At 47.6% G+C, this 18,779-nt stretch overlaps 1 protein-coding gene across 1 annotated transcript; it reads left to right on the top strand.

Annotated features, from left to right (window-relative positions):
* The first annotated feature begins 14,817 nt into the window (after window positions 1-14,817).
* On the top strand, window positions 14,818-17,859 carry LOC119352852. Its single transcript, XM_037619441.1, has 2 exons — window positions 14,818-15,018; window positions 15,341-17,859. Exon 2 carries the CDS (start codon window positions 15,392-15,394, stop codon window positions 17,438-17,440), a length of 2,049 nt encoding a protein of 682 aa, XP_037475338.1. The 5' UTR covers window positions 14,818-15,018; window positions 15,341-15,391; the 3' UTR covers window positions 17,441-17,859.
* Window positions 17,860-18,779: the final 920 nt, after the last annotated feature.

Consider the following 18,779-nt stretch of genomic DNA (forward strand, 5'->3'; position numbering starts at 1 on the left):
CTCATGGCTCTGGCACATGGATAGCAAGCTTCCACGCACCCCTGTCCATAGCTAGCTCTTTGGTGATATTTCAATCCTTCAGGTCTCTCTTAACGGACTCCTCCCTGTCAAATTCGGTCTACCCCGCCCTCTCTTGACATTCTCCGCACGCTTTAGCCGTCCACTATGCACTGGAGTTTCTGGAGGCCTGCGCTGAATATGCCCAAACCATCTTAGACGATGTTGGACAAGCTTCTCTTCAATTGGTGCTACCCCAACTCTATCTCGTATATCATCATTCCGGACTCGATCCTTCCTCGTGTGGCCACACATCCATCTCAACATACGCATCTCTGTCACACCTAGCTGTTGAACATGTCGCCTTTTAGTCGGCCAACACTCCGTGCCATACAACATTGCGGGTCGAACCGCCGTCCTGTAGAACTTGCCTTTTAGCTTTTGTGGCACTCTCTTGTCACAGAGAATGCAGAAGTTTGGCGCCACTTCATCCATCCGGCTTTGATTCGATGCTTCACATCTTTATCAATACCCCCATCCTCCTGCAACATTGACCCCAAATGCCGAAAGGTGTCCTTCCGAGGTACCACCTGGCCATCAAGGCTAACCTCCTCCTCCTCACACCTAGTAGTACTGAAACCGCACATCATGTACTCGGTTTTAGTTCTACTAAGCCTAAACCCTTTAGATTCCAAGGTTAATTTGTCTCCATAACTCTAACTTCCTATTTACCCCCGTCCGACTATCGTCAACTAGCACCACATCATCCGCAAAGAGCATACACCATGGGATATCTCCGTGTAAATCCCTTGTGACCTCATCCATCACCAATAAGATAAGGGCTCAAAGCTGACCCCTGACGCAGTCCTATCTTAATCGGGAAGTCATCGGTGTCGACATCACTTGTTCGAACACTTGTCACAACATCATCGTACATGTCCTTGATGAGGGTAATGTACTTTGCTGGGACTTTGTGTTTCTCCAAGGCCCACCACATGACATTCCGCGGTATCTTATCATAGGCCTTCTCCAAGTCAATGAACACCATATGCAAGTTCTTCTTTTGCTCCCTACATCTCTCCATAAGTTGTCGTACCAAGAAAATGGCTTCCATGGTCGACCTTCCAGGCATGAAACCAAACTGATTGTCTAGTGTATTACTCACGTGTAAATTTTCACGGCAAAATGACTTCTGTGGTATTGTTGGCAAAGAAGACAAAAAAATTGCAAATACAAAATGTGTGAATAATAAGCTTAATATAGGAGTATGAGTTTTGTTTTTATTCGTCCAGAATACCACAAAACTCATTCTGTCGTGAAACTTTACGCTTGAGTAATACACTAGACAATGCTTGTTGCGAAAAAGTTTCAAAAATCTTTTACTCTTTTTTTGCACCTCGGGTACATGTGTACCCATGTTTTTTCTTTGAAAGATCTAGCAAATTGCTGGCTTCAATTAGATTTAGCAGAAAGCAATGGAAGAACAACATGAGGAGGATCCGAAGATCAAAGAAAAACGAAAAATGGCAACCCTATTGGCTGCAGAACAATACTTCACTTATAAGGCGGAACACTATCCACCCACAACAAGACAACGCAACTCTGACTCTAAGGAGAACTACAGAGAACAAAGTAAGGCTGGCATCACGGAAAATCGCCGACCGGACTACCTGTCATATGTCATCGTACACCACCGGTGCCCCGTACGCAGCTACGACTTCACAGCAACAAGCAACCGAGGTAATCTTACGAACACGCCGGAGAGGAGGTGACTACCACGACCAATGCCGCACCTCCGACAATGCTCACCACCGTCATCATTGCCACAGAAGCCAAACCGCCCTCATTGCCGAGCGGACACGACCAAGCAGCACGAACAACACCCTCCACCTATCACTAATCCCTCTGGCTGGTAAGGAGCTCCTGGAACGATGTACCAAGAGGTGTGACACACGTCGCCATCATCATCCGATCCCAGGGGATCATGTTAGGGAATGTAGCAGAAATTTAAAATTTTCTACACATCACCAAGATCAATCTATGGAGTAATCTAGCAACGAGGGGAAGGAGAGTGCATCTACATACCCTTGTAGATCGCTAAGCAGAAGCGTTCAAGTGAACGGGGTTGACGGAGTCGTACTCGCCGTGATCCAAATCACCGATGATCCTAGTGCCGAACGGACGGCACCTCCGTGTTCAACACACGTACAGCCCGGTGACGTCTCCTACGCCTTGATCCAGCAAGGGGAGAAGGAGAGATTGGGGAAGACTCCATCCAGCAGCAGCACGATGGCGTGGTGGTGGTGGAGGAGCGCGGGACTCCAGCAGGGCTTCGCCAAGCACTACGAGAGACGAGGAGGGAGAGGGGTAGGGCTGCGCCAACAGGGAGAGCAAATCACATGTGTTGGGCAGCCCCAAACCTCAAGTATATATAGGGGGAGGGGAGGGGCTGCGCCCCCACCTAGGGTTACCTCCCTAGGGGTGGCGGCAGCCCCCAGATCCCATCTGGCAGGCGGCCAAGGGGGAGAGAGAGAGGGGGGCGCACCTAGGGTGGGCCTTAGGGCCCATCTGCGCCTAGGGTTTGCCCCCTCTCCTCTTGAGGACACCTTGGGCCTTGGTGGGAGGCGCCCCAGCCCACATAGGGGCTGGTCCCTTCCCACTTATGGCCCACGCAAGCCTCCGGGGCTGGTGGCCCCTCCCGGTGGACCCCCGGACCCCTCCGGTGGTCCCGGTACACTACCGGTGATGCCCGGAACACTTCCGGTGGCCAAAACCATACTTCCTATATATCAATCTTTACCTCTGAACCATTCCGGAACTCCTCGTGACGTCCGGGATCTCATTCGGGACCCCGAACAACATTCGGTAACCGTGTACACACCTTCCCTATAACCCTAGCGTCATAGAACCTTAAGCGTGTAGACCCTAGGGGTTCGGGAGCCATGTAGACATGGCCGAGACAACTCTCCGGTCAATAACCAACAGCGGGATCTGGATACCCATGTTGGCTCCCACATGCTCCACGATGATCTCATCGGATGAACCACGATGTCAAGGACTTAATCAATCCCGTATACAATTCCCTTTGTCTAGCGGTACGATACTTGCCCGAGATTCGATCGTCGGTATCCCGATACCTTGTTCAATCTCGTTACCGGCAAGTCTCTTTTACTCGTTCCGTAACACATCATCCCGTGATCAATTCCTTGATCACATTGTGCACATTATGATGATGTCCTACCGAGTGGGCCCAAAGACACCTCTCTGTTTACACGGAGCGACAAATCCCAGTCTCGATTCGTACCAACCCAACAGATACTTTCGGAGATACCTGTAGTGTACCTTTATAGCCACCCAGTTACGTTGTGACGTTTGGCACACCCAAAGCACTCCTACGGTACCCGGGAGTTGGACAATCTCATGGTCTAAGGAAATGATACTTGACATTAGAAAAGCTTTAGCATACAAACTACATGATCTTGTGCTAGGCTTAGGATTGGGTCTTGTCCATCACATCATTCTCCTAACGATGTGATCCCGTTATCAACGACATCCAATGTCCATTGTCAGGAAATCGTAACCATCTATTGATCAACAAGCTAGTCAACTAGAGGCTTACTAGGGACATGGTGTTGTCTATGTATCCACACATGTATCTGAGTTTCCTAACAATACAATTCTAGCATGGATAATAAACGATTATCATGAACAAGGAAATATGATAATAACTAATTTATTATTGCCTCTAGAGCATATTTCCAACAGTCTCCCACTTGCACTAGAGTCAATAATCCAGTTCACATCGATATGTGATTAACACTCAAGGTCACATCCCCATGTGACTAACACCCAAAGAGTTCTGGGTTTGATCATGTTATGCTTGTGAGAGAGGTTTCAGTCAACGGGTCTGCAACATTCAGATCCGTATGTACTTCGCAAATTTCTATGTCATCTTGTAGATGCAACTACTATGCTACATTTGGAGCCATTTCAAATAATTGTTCTACTTGGAGCTATTCTAAATCATTGCTCCATTATACGTATCCGGTATCTCTACTCAGAGCTATCCGGATAGGTGTTAAGCTTGCATTGACGTAACTCTTTACGTCGAACTCTTTATCACCTCCATAACCGAGAAACATATCCTTATTCCTCTAAGGATAATTTAGACCGCTATCTGGTGATCTACTCCTAGATTACCTTTGTACCCTCTTGCCAGATATGTGGCAAGGCACACATCAGGTGCGGTACTCAGCATGGCATACCATATAGAGCCTATGACAAAAGCATAGGGGACGACCTTCGTCCTTCCTCTTTCTTCTGCCGTGGTCGAGCTTTAAGTCTTAACTTCATACCTTACAACTCAGGCAAGAACTCCTTCTTTGGCTGATCCATCTTGAACACCTTCAAGATCATGTCAAGGTATGTGCTCATTTGAAAGTACCATTAAGCGTTTTTTATCTATCCTTATAGATCTTGATGCTCAATGTTCAAGTAGCTTAATCCAGGTTTTCCATTGAAAAACACCTTTCAAATAACCCTATATGCTTTCCAGAAATTCTACATCATTTCGGATCAACAATATGTCATCCATATATACTTATCAGAAATATTGTAGTGCTCCCACTCACTTTATTGTAAATACAAGTTTCTAACAAACTTTGCATAAACCCATAAACTTTGATTACTCCATCAAAGTATATATTCCGACTCCAAGATGCTTGCTCTAGTCCATGGAAGGATCGCTAGAGCTAGCATACCTTTTAGCATCCTTAGGATCGACAAAACCTTCCTGATTGTATCACATACAACCTTTCCTTACGAAACTGGTAAGGAAACTTGTTTTGACATCCATCTGCTAGATTTTTCATAAATGCAGCTTATGCTAAAATGATTCCGACGGACTTAAGCATCGCTACGGGTGAGAAAATCTCATCGTAGTCAACTGCTTGAACTTGTGAAAAACTCTTCGCCACAAGTCGAGCTTCATAGACGATGACATTACCGTCCACGTCTGTCTTCTTCTTAAAATCCACATGTACCTAACAGCCTTACGACCATCAAGTAGTTCTTCCAAAGTCTACACTTTGTTTTCATACATGGATCCTCTCTCGGATTTTATGGCCTCGAGCCAATTTTTCGGAATCCGGGCCCACCGTCGCTTCTCCATAGCTCATAGGTTCATCATTGTCCAACAACGTGACCTTTAAGACAAGGTTACCACTTAGAAGTTGTACACACCCTTGTCAACCCATGAGGTTCGATAGTAACTTGATCTGAAGCTCCATGATCATCATCATTAGCTTTCTCTTCAACTGAGGCAGTTGCCACAGAAACATTTTTCCTGTGGTGCGCTACTCTCTGGTTGAAGTAAAGGTTCGACAACCTTATCAAGTTCTATCTTCCTCCCACTCAATTCTTTCGAGAGAAACTTTTCCCCGAGAAAGGACCCGATTCAAGAAACAATCCCTATTGCTTTCGGATCTGAGACAGGAGGTATACCCAACTGTTTTGGGTGTCCTATGAGAAGATGCACTTATCCGCTTTGGGTTCGAGCTTATCAGCCTGAATTTTTTTCACATAAGCATCGCAGCCCCAAACTTTTAAGAAATGACAGCTTAGGTTTCTCTAAACCATAGTTCATACGGTGTCATCTCATCGGAATTACGTGGTGCCCTATTTAAAGTGAATGTGGTTGTCTCTAATGCCTAACCCATAAACTATCGTGGTAATTCGATAAGAGACATCATAGTATGCATCATATCCAATAGGGTGCAGTCATGATGTTCGGACACACCATCATACTATGGTGTTTCAGGCTGTATTAGTTGTGAAAAAATTTCCACAATGTCTTAATTCTGTGCCAAACTCGTAATTCAGATATTCATCTCTATGATCATATCATAGATATTTTATCCTCTTGTCACGACGATCTTTCAACTTCACCCTGAAATTACTTGAACCTTTCGATAATTCAAGCTCGTGATTCATCAAGTAAATATAATCAACATCTACTCAAATCATCTGTGAAGCAAGAACATACGATATCCACTACACGCCTCAGCACTCATTGGACTGTACACATCAAAATGTATTACTTCCAACAAGTTGCTTTCTAGTTCCATTTTAGTGAAAACGAGGCTTTCAGTCATCTTGCCCATGTGGTATGATTTGCATGTCTCAAGTGATTCAAAATCAAGTGAGTCCAAACGGTCCATTTGCATGGAGTTTCTTCATGCATATACACCAATAGACATGGTTCGCATGTCTCAAACTTTTCAAAAACGAGTGAGCCTAAAGATCCATCAACATGGAGCTTCTTCATGCGTTTTATACCGATATGACTTACGTGGCAGTGCCACAAGTAGGTGGTACTATCATTACTATCTTATATCTTTTGGCATGAACATGTGTATCACTACGATCGAGATTCAATAAACCATTCATTTTAGGTGCAAGACCATTGAAGGTATTATTCAAATAAACAGAGTAACCATTATTCTCCTTAAATGAATAACCGTATTGCGATAGACATAATCCAATCATGTCTATGCTCAATGCAAACACCAATCTCGATGGTAGAGGGAGCGTGCGATGCTTGATCACATCAAGCTTGGAAAAATTTCCAACACATATCGCCAGCTCACCTTTAGCTAGTCTTCGTTTACTCCGCAGCCTTTTATTTCGAGTTTACTAACACTTAGCAACCGAACCGGTATCTAATACCATGGTGCTACTAGGAGTACTAGTAAAGTACACATTAACACAATGTATATCCAATATACTTCTATCGACCTTGCGAGCCTTCTCATCTACCAAGTATCTAGGGTAATTCTGCTCCAGTGGCTGTTCCCCTTATTACAGAAGCACTTAGTCTCGGGTTTGGGTTCAACCTTGGGTTTCTTCACTAGAGCAACAGCTAAATTGCCGTTTCATGAAGTATCCCTTCTTGCCCTTGCCCTTCTTGAAACTAGTGGTTTCACCAACCATCAACAATTGATGTTCCTTCTTGATTTCTACTTTTGTGGTGTCAAACATCGCGAATATCTCAAGGATCATCATATATGTCCCTGATATATTATAGTTCATCACGAAGCTCTAGCAGCTTGGTGGTAATGACTTCGAAGAAACATCACTATCTCATCTGGAAGATCAACTCCCACTCGATTCAAATGATTGTTGTACTCAGACAATCTGAGCACAAGCTCAACAATTGAGCTTTTCTCCCTTAGTTTGCAGGCTAAGAAAATCGTCGGAGGTCTTATACCTCTTGACGTGGGCACGAGCCTGAAATCCCAATTTCAGCCCTCGAAACATCTCATATGTTTCACGACGTTTCAAAACGTCTTCGGTGCCTCAACTCTAAACCGTTTAACTGAACTATCACGTAGTTATCAAAATGTGTATGTCAGATGTTCGCAACATCCACAGACGACGTTCGAGGTTCAGCACACTGAGCGGTGCATTAAGGACATAAGCCTTCTATGAAGCAATGAGGACAATCCTCAGTTTACAGACCTAGTCCGCATAATTGCTACTATCAACTTTCAACTAAATTTTCTCTAGGAACATATCTAAACAGTAGAACTGAAGCGCGAGCCACGACATAATTTGCGAAGACTTTTTGACTATGTTCAGGATAATTAAGTTCATCTTATGAACTCCCACTCAGATAGACATCCCTCTAGTCATCTAAGTGATTACATGATCCGAGTCAACTAGGCCGTGTCCGATCATTACGTGAGATGGACTAGTCAACATCGGTGAACATCTTCATGTTGATCGTATCTTCTATACGACTCATGTTCGACCTTTCGGTCTTCTGTGTTCCGAGGCCATGTCTGTACATGCTAGCCTCGTCAAGTCAACCTAAGTGTTTGCATGTGTAAATCTGTCTTACACCCGTTGTATGTGAACGTTGAAATCTATCACACCCGATCATCACGTGGTGCTTCGAAACAACGAACTGTCGCAACGGTGCACAGTTAGGGGGAACACTTTCTTGAAATTATTATGAGGGATCATCTTATTTACTACCGTCGTTCTAAGTAAACAAGATGCAAAAACATGATAAACATCACATGCAATCAAATAATAGTGACATGATATGGCCAATATCATATAGCTCCTTTGATCTCCATCTTGGGGCTCCATGATCATCTTGTCACCGGCATGACACCATGATCTCCATCATCGTGTCTCCATGAAGTTGCTCGCCAACTATTACTTCTACTACTATGGCTAACACGTTTAGCAATAAAGTAAAGTAATTACATGACGTTTATGTTGACACGCAGGTCATAAATAAATTAAGACAACTCCTATGGCTCCTGCCGGTTGTCATACTCATCGACATGCAAGTCGTGATTCCTATTACAAGAACATGATCAATCTCATACATCACATATATCATTCATCACATCCTTTTGGCCATATCACATCACAAGGCATATGCTGCAAAAACAAGTTAGACGTCCTCTAATTGTTGTTGCAAGTTTTTACGTGGCTGCTATAGGTTGCTAGCAAGAACGTTTCTTACCTACGCCAAAACCACAACGTGAATTGCCAATTTCTATTTACCCTTCATAAGGACCCTGTTCATCGAATCCGATCCGACTAAAGTGGGAGAGATAGACACCCGCCAGCCACCTTATGCAACTAGTGCATGTCAGTCGGTGGAACCGGTCTCACGTAAGCGTACGTGTAAGGTTGGTAAGACTAGTAACGGCAAGTAAATTGATAAAATCGACGCCCACAACTACTTTGTGTTCTACTCGTGCATAGAAACTACGCATAAACCTAGCTCATGATGCCACTGTTAGGGAACGTAGCAGAAATTCAAAATTTTCTACGCATCACCAAGATCAATCAATGGAGTAATATAGCAACGAGGGGAAGGAGAGTGCATCTACATACCCTTGTAGATCGCTAAGCGGAAGCGTTCAAGTGAACGGGGTTGATGGAGTCGTACTCGCCGTGATCCAAATCACCGATGATCCTAGTGCCGAACGGACGGCACCTCCGTGTTCAACACACGTACAGCCCGATGACGTCTCCTACGCCTTGATCCAACAAGGGAAGAAGGAGAGGTTGGGGAAGACTCCATCCAGCAGCAGCACGACGGCGTGGTGGTGGTGGAGGAGTGCGGGACTCCAGCAGGGCTTCGCCAAGCACTACGAGAGACGAGGAGGGAGAGGGGTAGGGCTGCACCAACAGGGAGAGCAAATCACATGTGTTGGGCAGCCCCAAACCTCAAGTATATATAGGGGGAGGGGAGGGGCTGCGCCCCCACCTAGGGTTCCCTCCCTAGGGGTGGTGGCAGCCCCCAGATCCCATATGGGAGGCGGCCAAGAGGGAGAGAGAGGGGGGCGCACCTAGGGTGGGCCTTAGGGCCCATCTGCGCCTAGGGTTTGCCCCCTCTCCTCTTGAGGACGCCTTGGGCCTTGGTGGGAGGCGCCCCAGCCCACATAGGGGCTGGTCCCTTCCCACTTATGGCCCACGCAAGCCTCCGGGGCTGGTGGCCCCTCCCGGTGGACCCCCGGACCCCTCCGGTGGTCCCGGTACACTACCGGTGATGCCCGGAACACTTCCGGTGGCCAAAACCATACTTCCTATATATCAATCTTTACCTCCGGACCATTCCGGAACTTCTCGTGACGTTCGGGATCTCATCCGGGACTCCGAACAACATTCGGTAACCGCGTACACACTTTCCCTATAACCCTAGTGTCATCGAACCTTAAGCGTGCAAACCCTACGGGTTCGGGAGCCATGCAGACATGGCCGAGACAACTCTCCGGTCAATAACCAACTGCGGGATCTGAATACCCATGTTGGCTCCCACATGCTCCACGATGATCTCATCGGATGAACCACGATGTCAAGGACTTAATCAATCCCGTATACAATTCCCTTTGTCTAGCGGTACGATACTTGCCCGAGATTCGATCGTCGGTATCCCGATACCTTGTTCAATCTCGTTACCGGCAAGTCTCTTTTACTCGTTCCGTAACACATCATCCCGTGATCAACTCCTTGATCACATTGTGCACATTATGATGATGTCCTACCGAGTGGGCCCAGAGATACCTCTCCATTTACACGGAGCGACAAATCCCAGTCTCGATTCGTGCCAACCCAACAGATACTTTCGGAGATACCTGTAGTGTACCTTTATAGACACCCAGTTACGTTGTGACGTTTGGCACACCCAAAGCACTCCTACGGTATCCGGGAGTTGCACAATCTCATGGTCTAAGGAAATGATACTTGACATTAGAAAAGCTTTAGTATACGAACTACATGATCTTGTGCTAGGCTTAGGATTGGGTCTTGTCCATCACATCATTCTCCTAATGATGTGATCCCGTTATCAACGACATCCAATGTCCATGGTCAGGAAACCGTAACCATCTATTGATCAACGAGCTAGTCAACTAGAGGCTTACTAGGGACATGGTGTTGTCTATGTATCCACACATGTATCTGAGTTTCCTAACAATACAATTCTAGCATGCATAATAAACGATTATCATGAACAAGGAAATATGATAATAACTAATTTATTATTGCCTCTAGAGCATATTTCCAACAGATCATGGGTTTCCACCGAGCATCCTTGCGTAAAGGAGTGAGCAGGAATGCCTCAGTGACGCCTTCAAGAAGGAAGTAGCGCCCACAGGTGTCACCATCGCCTGCCCCAGCCCAAAAACCAGTAGCAAGATCTTCACCCGGCGCAGTGATGCCTTCAAGAAGGAAGTAGCGCCCACAGGTGTCGCCGTCACCTGCCCCAGCCCAAAAACCAGTAGCAAGATCTTCACCCGGTGCTACACCTCCAACCAACAACCCAAGCCAGACCACCACCACAGGAGCCAGATCGAACCATGACTAGTCAGATCCGGCACCCCGTGCATCAGCTGCAGCCACCCTCGTACGCACCACAGGCCGTGAGGCACCTCCCACACGGCCTGCATGCTGCCCAACACCTCCTCGTCCCGGAACCGCCGCTTCAGCAACCTCCCACTTCGCCAAGCCTTCGGCCTGGACGAGCCCAAATCTGGCCGGCCCGCCAGCATGCACCACCGCGACCCCGCGTCGTCGCCTCACCAATGCGAGAGCCCTGGAGGGGGGCGTAGATCTGAGGGCAGCCACCGAGCCTCGCCCGACAGCTACCACCGCACCCAACCGCGTCTAGTAGCTACCACCGTGCTCGACCGTGTCCGGCGGTGACCACTGCCCTGCTCCGCACGCCTAGCCGTGACCTCTGCCTCTGCTCCTTGCGCCCATCTGCGACCTCCGCCGACAGATCAATGTTTGACTCCCGGCCGCCTCCATGCGCCCGTGCCAAACGCGCGCCCCGACACCAACACACAACGACCACGCCTCTAGGGACGCACCTCCACGCACGAGGGCGAACAACGACATTCCAACCTCGCCTCAGGCAGATCGAGCCGGCCCGCTCCTACTCCAGCATGTGCATGAGAGCCTAGCTACCCCGCCGCCGTCGACGCTGCACGGGCTTTGCCTGGCTGCGCACACCGGCGGCGGCGAGGGGAGCAACGAAGGTGATGATCTGCCCGATGACGGCTAGGGTTTTTTCTCTCTCGAGCCACAGGAGCGGCGCGAGAGAGACCCTGTGAACACTTATGTGTACCCATGTTCACCATGGTATTTTCGCGAACCCACACAATATATTGTATATAAATATTAGAGCATATTCTTACTGACTGACATCTAATGTAATGGATACAAGCTATTTTTTGACAGTCGGGATGGTGTTTCAGAATTGAAGCATCTAGATATTAGAAGACGTTTACAATTAGCAAGGTGTATCTTTGTCTCTTCCATGTTGAATTTATGTCGTCTAGGCACTCTTGTATATGAACATAAAGTGCACGAGTCCACATTGACGTCTCTCATGCCAAACTTTCATGCACCCCATGCCACTCTTATTGTTCATGCATTGTGTGTGTTGAGGTTGTCTTGAGGTGTGTGTGCATTGTGTGTTGTCTTCATGGTAAAAAAAAGGTTAGTTTCCTTGAAGTTGACCCTACCCTACATTTATATCTTAGCTTCGTCATGACTCATGACCACCTTCGCTTGTCATCATCACCGCTAAGACCTTCGATTCTGGCAACAAATAGCCCACTGTGAAGCCACGGACACACCAAAGAGCTAACTACCGCAACTTTGTGGCGACCCAATGCTGATAATACATCGACAACCGCCTCCAACCATGGGGCCCTTCTAGCCAGAACCATTTAAAAAATATGCTCCAAATAGACAAAAAATTGTTAGCTACCGCCATCATCACATCTGAGAAGGTAACCGCTCCCGCGGGTACAACCATTGTCGGCTCCAATGGGAGCCACAATACATCACCAAGTGCATATCAGGTGCTTCGGTGGCTTAGGTGCTCCCGTGATACGGTCTCCTGTGTCATCCAACGACATTTGAGAAGTTAGAGGTGCTGCTGTACATGCACACAAATGTCAGATTATCGAAGGGATTTTTTGCAAAATGTTTGGAGTTTCCTAGGAGTCGTTGGATTTAAGATCCAAAGGTCCCCGATAGCTTGTACCACGTGAGCACATGATATTTTCCCTTACGTCACCACTCCACCTACAAGGAGGAGGAGGTGCACATGCCGCCACCCTGCCTTGACCACCGTGCCACCAGAGAAGCCGCCACCTTCGAGGTGGTCATTGAGTTGATCCAACAGAGAATGAAATTTTCCATTGAGGGCCAAAAAATTCAACACATCCTACCATCATAGTGTAATATGCTTTGAAATGAACTGCCATAGAACATCATCTTATCAACTCGTCTTTAGTGTGGGTTTCCTTAACATATATGCACCAACACCCTTGTGTCGTGAATCATTTCACTATTTTCACTTCATAGAAAGTTCTCTTTTTTGTTTCTCACAAACAACTCGACATATAAACTTTGACTAGTAGAAATTCAAGCTTTCCAATCGGTCCATCCAGTTGTTTTTCGGCTAAATAATTTCAGCCGACATCAATAAAGGCCACATATGGTGGTTTTTGAGAAAACACATGCAGAATTACTTAGGTTGTTTCTTCTATCCAACCAACTAGGTTAATACCAAGAAAGAAACACAACTATGTGGAGACATTCTCCTGGTATTCAAACCCTACCCTCATCTTCGCCTTTCTCTCTCTCCATCCACCGGCATCGAACCCTAGTGTTGTTGCTTCACCAGCACTTAGCCCTCCACTCTGCGTGTGTTTCACTGATCCGCTTTGCATGCCCTCCACTGACAACTTCCAGTGATCCCTCATCATTGCTAGCCCGAGCCTTCATGCCACTGCCATCGAGCCCTCTCTCCCTTCCCTTGACAATGGCCTTCACTGACTCCTCACGCCGGCCGCCATCTACAAAATCCTCCATCAACAAGGTGCCTTCCTCGTCCCAAACGAGTCTGCTTGCACACGAGAAAGCCTCGTGTGGTTGCCGCCTCCCACGACGAGGTATAATGTCGCATTACACTTACCTTGGCTTTGTGTTGATGATATTTTTTGTTATGTTTAGTTAAGTGAATTTTTCTATGGTTAGTTAGATTCAGCTGATTGAGATGGATCCACTTTGGATTGGATTAGTTAGGTTTAGGTTGATTAGGTGCTTAGTTTATTTAGCTATAAGTTAAGTACATGCTAATTATTTGTTAATTTGAGCACGGTCACTTATGCCTATGTTAATTTAAATGTGGCCATGCCTATGTCCACTATTTATATCTTTTCTTATGTTCCATCTCACCTTATATATACTTAAAATTCTTCTGTCTCTACTCCACCAACAGTTGAAAAGAAAGATATCACTATCCTTTACTAACCTCTCTTGTCGTGCTAATGATGCAATAGCAAGTTGATGTTTTACCAGCCAGATAAGTTGGGACTTCATTATCAAGTTGGTTAGGAATTTTTATATTTTAGTTATGATTTAAAAATATAAATAGCTAACCATGTTATGAATAAAGTTCCCATTTATTCTTCCGATAAGCATCGGCTCGCTCTTGCACAACATATGGTTCACTTTCATAAGCCGTCCGGGAGAAACACCATGAATCCTTTTGTGTTATGCCTTATTTGCATGCTTTTATTGCATCAAGGAAGGCATTGTTAATTTGTGACGCGGGCATAATATTTGCGGTTTGCCTGCTTTTTGTCCTGGATTCATCTATTACCTAGTCATATGCAATAATTATTCGTGATTTTGGACTTGATCAATAAAAGGCAGCCCTTTTGAAGATTGACACTTCAGGTTGTTATATATATTTTTCGATAATGGACTCTTCAAGTTGTTAAGCTTATTCATATATACTCCCTCCGTTCTGAATTACTTGTCACAGGTATGGATGTATCTATATGTATTTTAGTTTTATATACATCAATTTCTGCAACGAAATAATTTGAAACGGAAGGACTACACAAAAGGCCAAAGAGCAGGGAATCTTTGGCTACTCCATCGCTGCCGCATGCAGTGCAGCTAGAAATAGGCAAAATTTGGACTTTGTGACGGTTTGACCCCAGAGAAAAGAGCGCCGTGATGCAGCTCCAGCAGGCTCCGCCCCGGCATGCCACCGGGTAGCAGCAGCTCCCTTAATCTAATCTACTTGCAACTGCAACTTAATTTAGTCTAATCTACGTACAAGTGTACAAGTGTAAGTACCATAGTAAAAAAATCAAGAATAAAACAATAAATACTAGTGTGCTCTAGTACATATTTGGTCCTGCCAGCTTAGCAGTGAGTTCGAGCTGATCCATCTACATCTACAACTATACAAACCACGAACGAAGCTTCCTCATCCCTTTCTTAAGAAGCAGATCCAGTTGGAACTTCCGATCAATTGCCATGTCCACTGGTTAGTGTGGAGTGGCATCCACTGGCCACTGCTCCTCTGCGCCTTTCTCCGTTGATTTCCTTCGCCGCCCCCTCGATCGTCTCAAGATCGGCTGGCTTCCGAATTCGAAGCTGCGGCGCTACTCCTATACCCGTTCGGTATGTAATTATGCACACACCATCGCTTTCTTATTGCATTCGATCGCGAGCATTAGTTACATTTGTGAGGGGAGTGTGCTTTTTGCCATGCGTATGAAAATTCACATATGTACTGTGAATGTACATTTGTGCAATTTTAGATTATGGAAATTTCAGGCGACTGAGAATTAGCAAATTCACGGACGAAATCCGTGTGTTTATTATACATACATGCATGATAATGTACTGTTGTCTATGCATTCATATTTTTGTGATCCTTTCGGTTTATTCCTGATGATCATGTGTCTGAAACAAAAAAACCGCGAAAATTCATCCATTCCAGGTAGTGCAGTGCAGTGGAGCCTAGAGTGTCAAGAGGAGAAGATCAATTAGTATGGCTGCACGGCCGCTGGTGCTATGGAACCACCGGTCGATGCAGATCCTGGTCCTCCTCAGCCTCGGGCTCCAGCTCGTCCTCTTCGTCTTCGCCGGGATCCGCCGCCGTCAGACGCTCCCCGTGCGGAGGTTCCTCCTGTGGCTAGCGTACCTCATGGCCGACTCCACCGCCGTGTACGCCGTCGGCCACCTGTCGTTCGGCGGCGCCCTGCGTGAGAATCAGCTCGTCGCGTTCTGGGCGCCGTTCCTGCTGCTCCACCTTGGCGGCCCTGACAACATCACCGCCTATGCGCTCCAGGACAACCAGCTCTGGCTCCGCCACCTCACCGTCCTCGTTGTGCAGGTCCTCGGAGCGGGCTACGTCCTCTACAAGCACATCGCTGTCCCCGGCGGCCAGGACAGGAAGCTGCTCCTGATCGCCTCCATTTTGATGTTCGTCGTCGGCTTCGTCAAGTACGCGGAGAGGACGTGGGCGCTCAAGTGCAGCACCCTGGAGAGCATCGGCGCTTCCGTCAAGACGCAGCCGCCCGCCATCCACAACCATGAGCACCCTCAGGACAAAGCCACGGACGAGGAGTTCCACCTGCGACGAGCCCACTCGCTGTTCCACATCTGCAAGCGCGCCATGGTCGACTCCTCAGTGATCGAGGAGGACTCCATGGACGGCATAGAAGAATACACCGGCAAGCTGATACAAGGTGTCGAGCTGTGGACGCTGATGGAGATCGAGCTCTCCCTCATGTACGACATCCTGTACACCAAGGCCGCCGTGGTCCACACCTTCCGGGGCTACCTAATCCGCCTCGTCTCGCCGCTCACCGTTGTCACCGCGCTGGTGCTGTTCCGGCTCACCCCCAAGGACGGCTACATCAGAGCCGACGTGGTCATCACCTACGTCCTGCTGGGTGGCGCCGTATTCATGGAGACGACGTCGCTCCTGAACGCGCTGGCGTCGTCTTGGACGTTCGCGTTCCTGAGCACCACCAAGTGGCACTGGCTTCGGTACACGGCCCTGTGCAACAAGAGATGGGACAAGCTACGCCGCGCCGTCGTGTGGCTTCACGATCTTGTCAAGGGAAGAGTTGCCGGTAACAGCAGGTACAAGTCAAGAAGGTGGTCATACACCATCGGGCAGTACAACTTGCTGCACTTCTGCACGCGCCCCGCCGACACGCCGTTCACCAGCCCTCTGCTCGGTAGGCTGGCCAGAGTGCTGGCACCTGACGAGTGGTGGAACAGGAAGCACTACTCGGCGACCGTGGAGATGACCGATCCGATCAGGCGTCGTATCTCTGTGTACATGAGCCGGCTGTACAGCAAGGGGAAGTTCAACACTGGCATGTTTAGGAAGAAGTGGGGTGGGTATCCTCTGGAACGCCGCGGGCTTTACCACAAAGGCGTCCTCAAGGACTCCCTCGGCGTGGAGTTCCAGGAGGGCATCATCATCTGGCACATCGCCACCGAGGTCTTCCTCACCAAGAGCGAGAGAGCCAAGGCCGGGGACGCCGCGGCTGACGTGCACGCCATCAGGGTGATGTCCGACTACATGATGTTCCTCCTGGTGGAACGTCCCTACATGCTGCCCGGCCAGCCCCAGAAAAGGTTGTACCAGCGGACCTGCGAGCGGCTGGTCACCAGGCGATCGGCTGATCCTAGGTACCCGAGCCGTGCACGCGTCGTCAAGGATCTGTTCCGTGTGTTTGATGCCCCACACTCCAGCATTTCTAGGGTCGCCGAGAGGGAGGAGCTCGCCAACAACCTGTACGATGAATACGAGGACCAGGAGTTCACCCACTTTGCTCCTCGTCTCACGCACATGGCTCAACTCGCCAAGGAGCTGCTGGGGAAGGAGAAGGATGGCACGCTAGACTCCTTGCAGCTTGTCCATGAGGTGTGGATGGACATTCTCGTCTACGCCAGCAACAAGTGCAGCAGGGAGTCCCATGCCCAGAAGCTCAACAGTGGTGGCGAGCTGACGACCATCTTGTGGCTTATGGCAGAATACATCTACCAAGCATCGGTTGCCCAAAGAGATGATGTAGTATAATTCACTAATGTCATGCATGTAAGCATGTTACCATCATGTGTAAGGAACCTAGATGTAGCTCGCTCGCGTCGTCCTCAGTGGTGGCAAAGACTGATCCTCTCAGACGGGGAGGTGACGGCCCTCATCGTCGCGGCTCAGGCTGGACGGTGACGCTGGCAGCCCTAATCTTTCACAAAGTGACGGCCTTGGCACAAATCGATTTGGTGACGGATCTCCTCTCCGGCATTCGTGGTGTACACCGGTAGTGCAGCGGGTAGTCCCGAGGCGGGGTCGAATGTAGTTGGGCTCTCAACCCAGGGGTCGATGTTCACATCTGGACAATACCAATGTGGCTGCAACAGTGGATCCTTCGTCCATCGCCCCTCACCACCAACCCTTAAGAGTAGAGTATGATTAATCTCAGTTAAGTGATATTACAAGCAAGAGAGAAAAAAAAACAGAAAAAAATTACACAGATCTCATCGTAAGATCTCATGGATATAGCATCGACTAAGACTTAGCAAGACTGATTTAGTATAGAATACAGCTTGCTAAATAAAGTTATGCTTTTAGTAGTTTCTATCTATATGTACATGTGTTCCTGTCTTTCATTCTTCCCTCTCAGCTCGTCTGAATAGATGACTATAGATTTTTTTCTTTTGTAACGAACGCTTCTTGAATAAAACGCTCTTTTGTTGATTGACAACTCTACTTGGCATTCAGATCTGGGTCGATACTTGAGACTATATTTTTATCTACGTATCGGCCTATCCCCTGATCCCAAATTTTGTATTATGCAGCTAGCTAGCTACCAAACCACGGGCTGATCAGCAAGATGCAAGGACGCGTGGTAACAGCCTTAACATGGTTGCTAATGCAACGAGCACATGCGGTGATTCCTCACCACCTTTCTGGTTATTCTCATCTTGTTCCTCTTTCTGGCTTCTTCTCGGAGGTTAGGTACGGCACATGTCTGGCAAATCCTCCAACATCTGGAAATCCGGCTCCGTGCGCCCAAATTGGCTCTTCGTGTGGGGCGTGAGACGTTCGGCGGCCTGTCTATCCCCAGCTCCAGATCCCTGGTCACTGTTCGAGCAACCACTTGAGAGAGGTTGGAGGAGTTATCGGGGTGCTAACATGGTCAACTTGCAAGCACCGTATAACAAATAACATGGTCACTTGGCGAATAAATAGAAGAAAGGCACACATTGACATTTCTCCAGCAAGCCGCAGAACGTGCTCTTCCTTGAGTAATTTGCAGCTTGGCGAGATGGCGAAGACTTAGTTTTCTACCGAGGTGCTTGCGAGGAGTGAGATCAAAGGCGATGTCAGAGTATTTTTTTGTCCTTTACCTAGTGTC

This window comes from Triticum dicoccoides, chromosome 2A (assembly GCF_002162155.2).
Source record: "Triticum dicoccoides isolate Atlit2015 ecotype Zavitan chromosome 2A, WEW_v2.0, whole genome shotgun sequence".
Taxonomy (NCBI): domain Eukaryota; kingdom Viridiplantae; phylum Streptophyta; class Magnoliopsida; order Poales; family Poaceae; genus Triticum; species Triticum dicoccoides.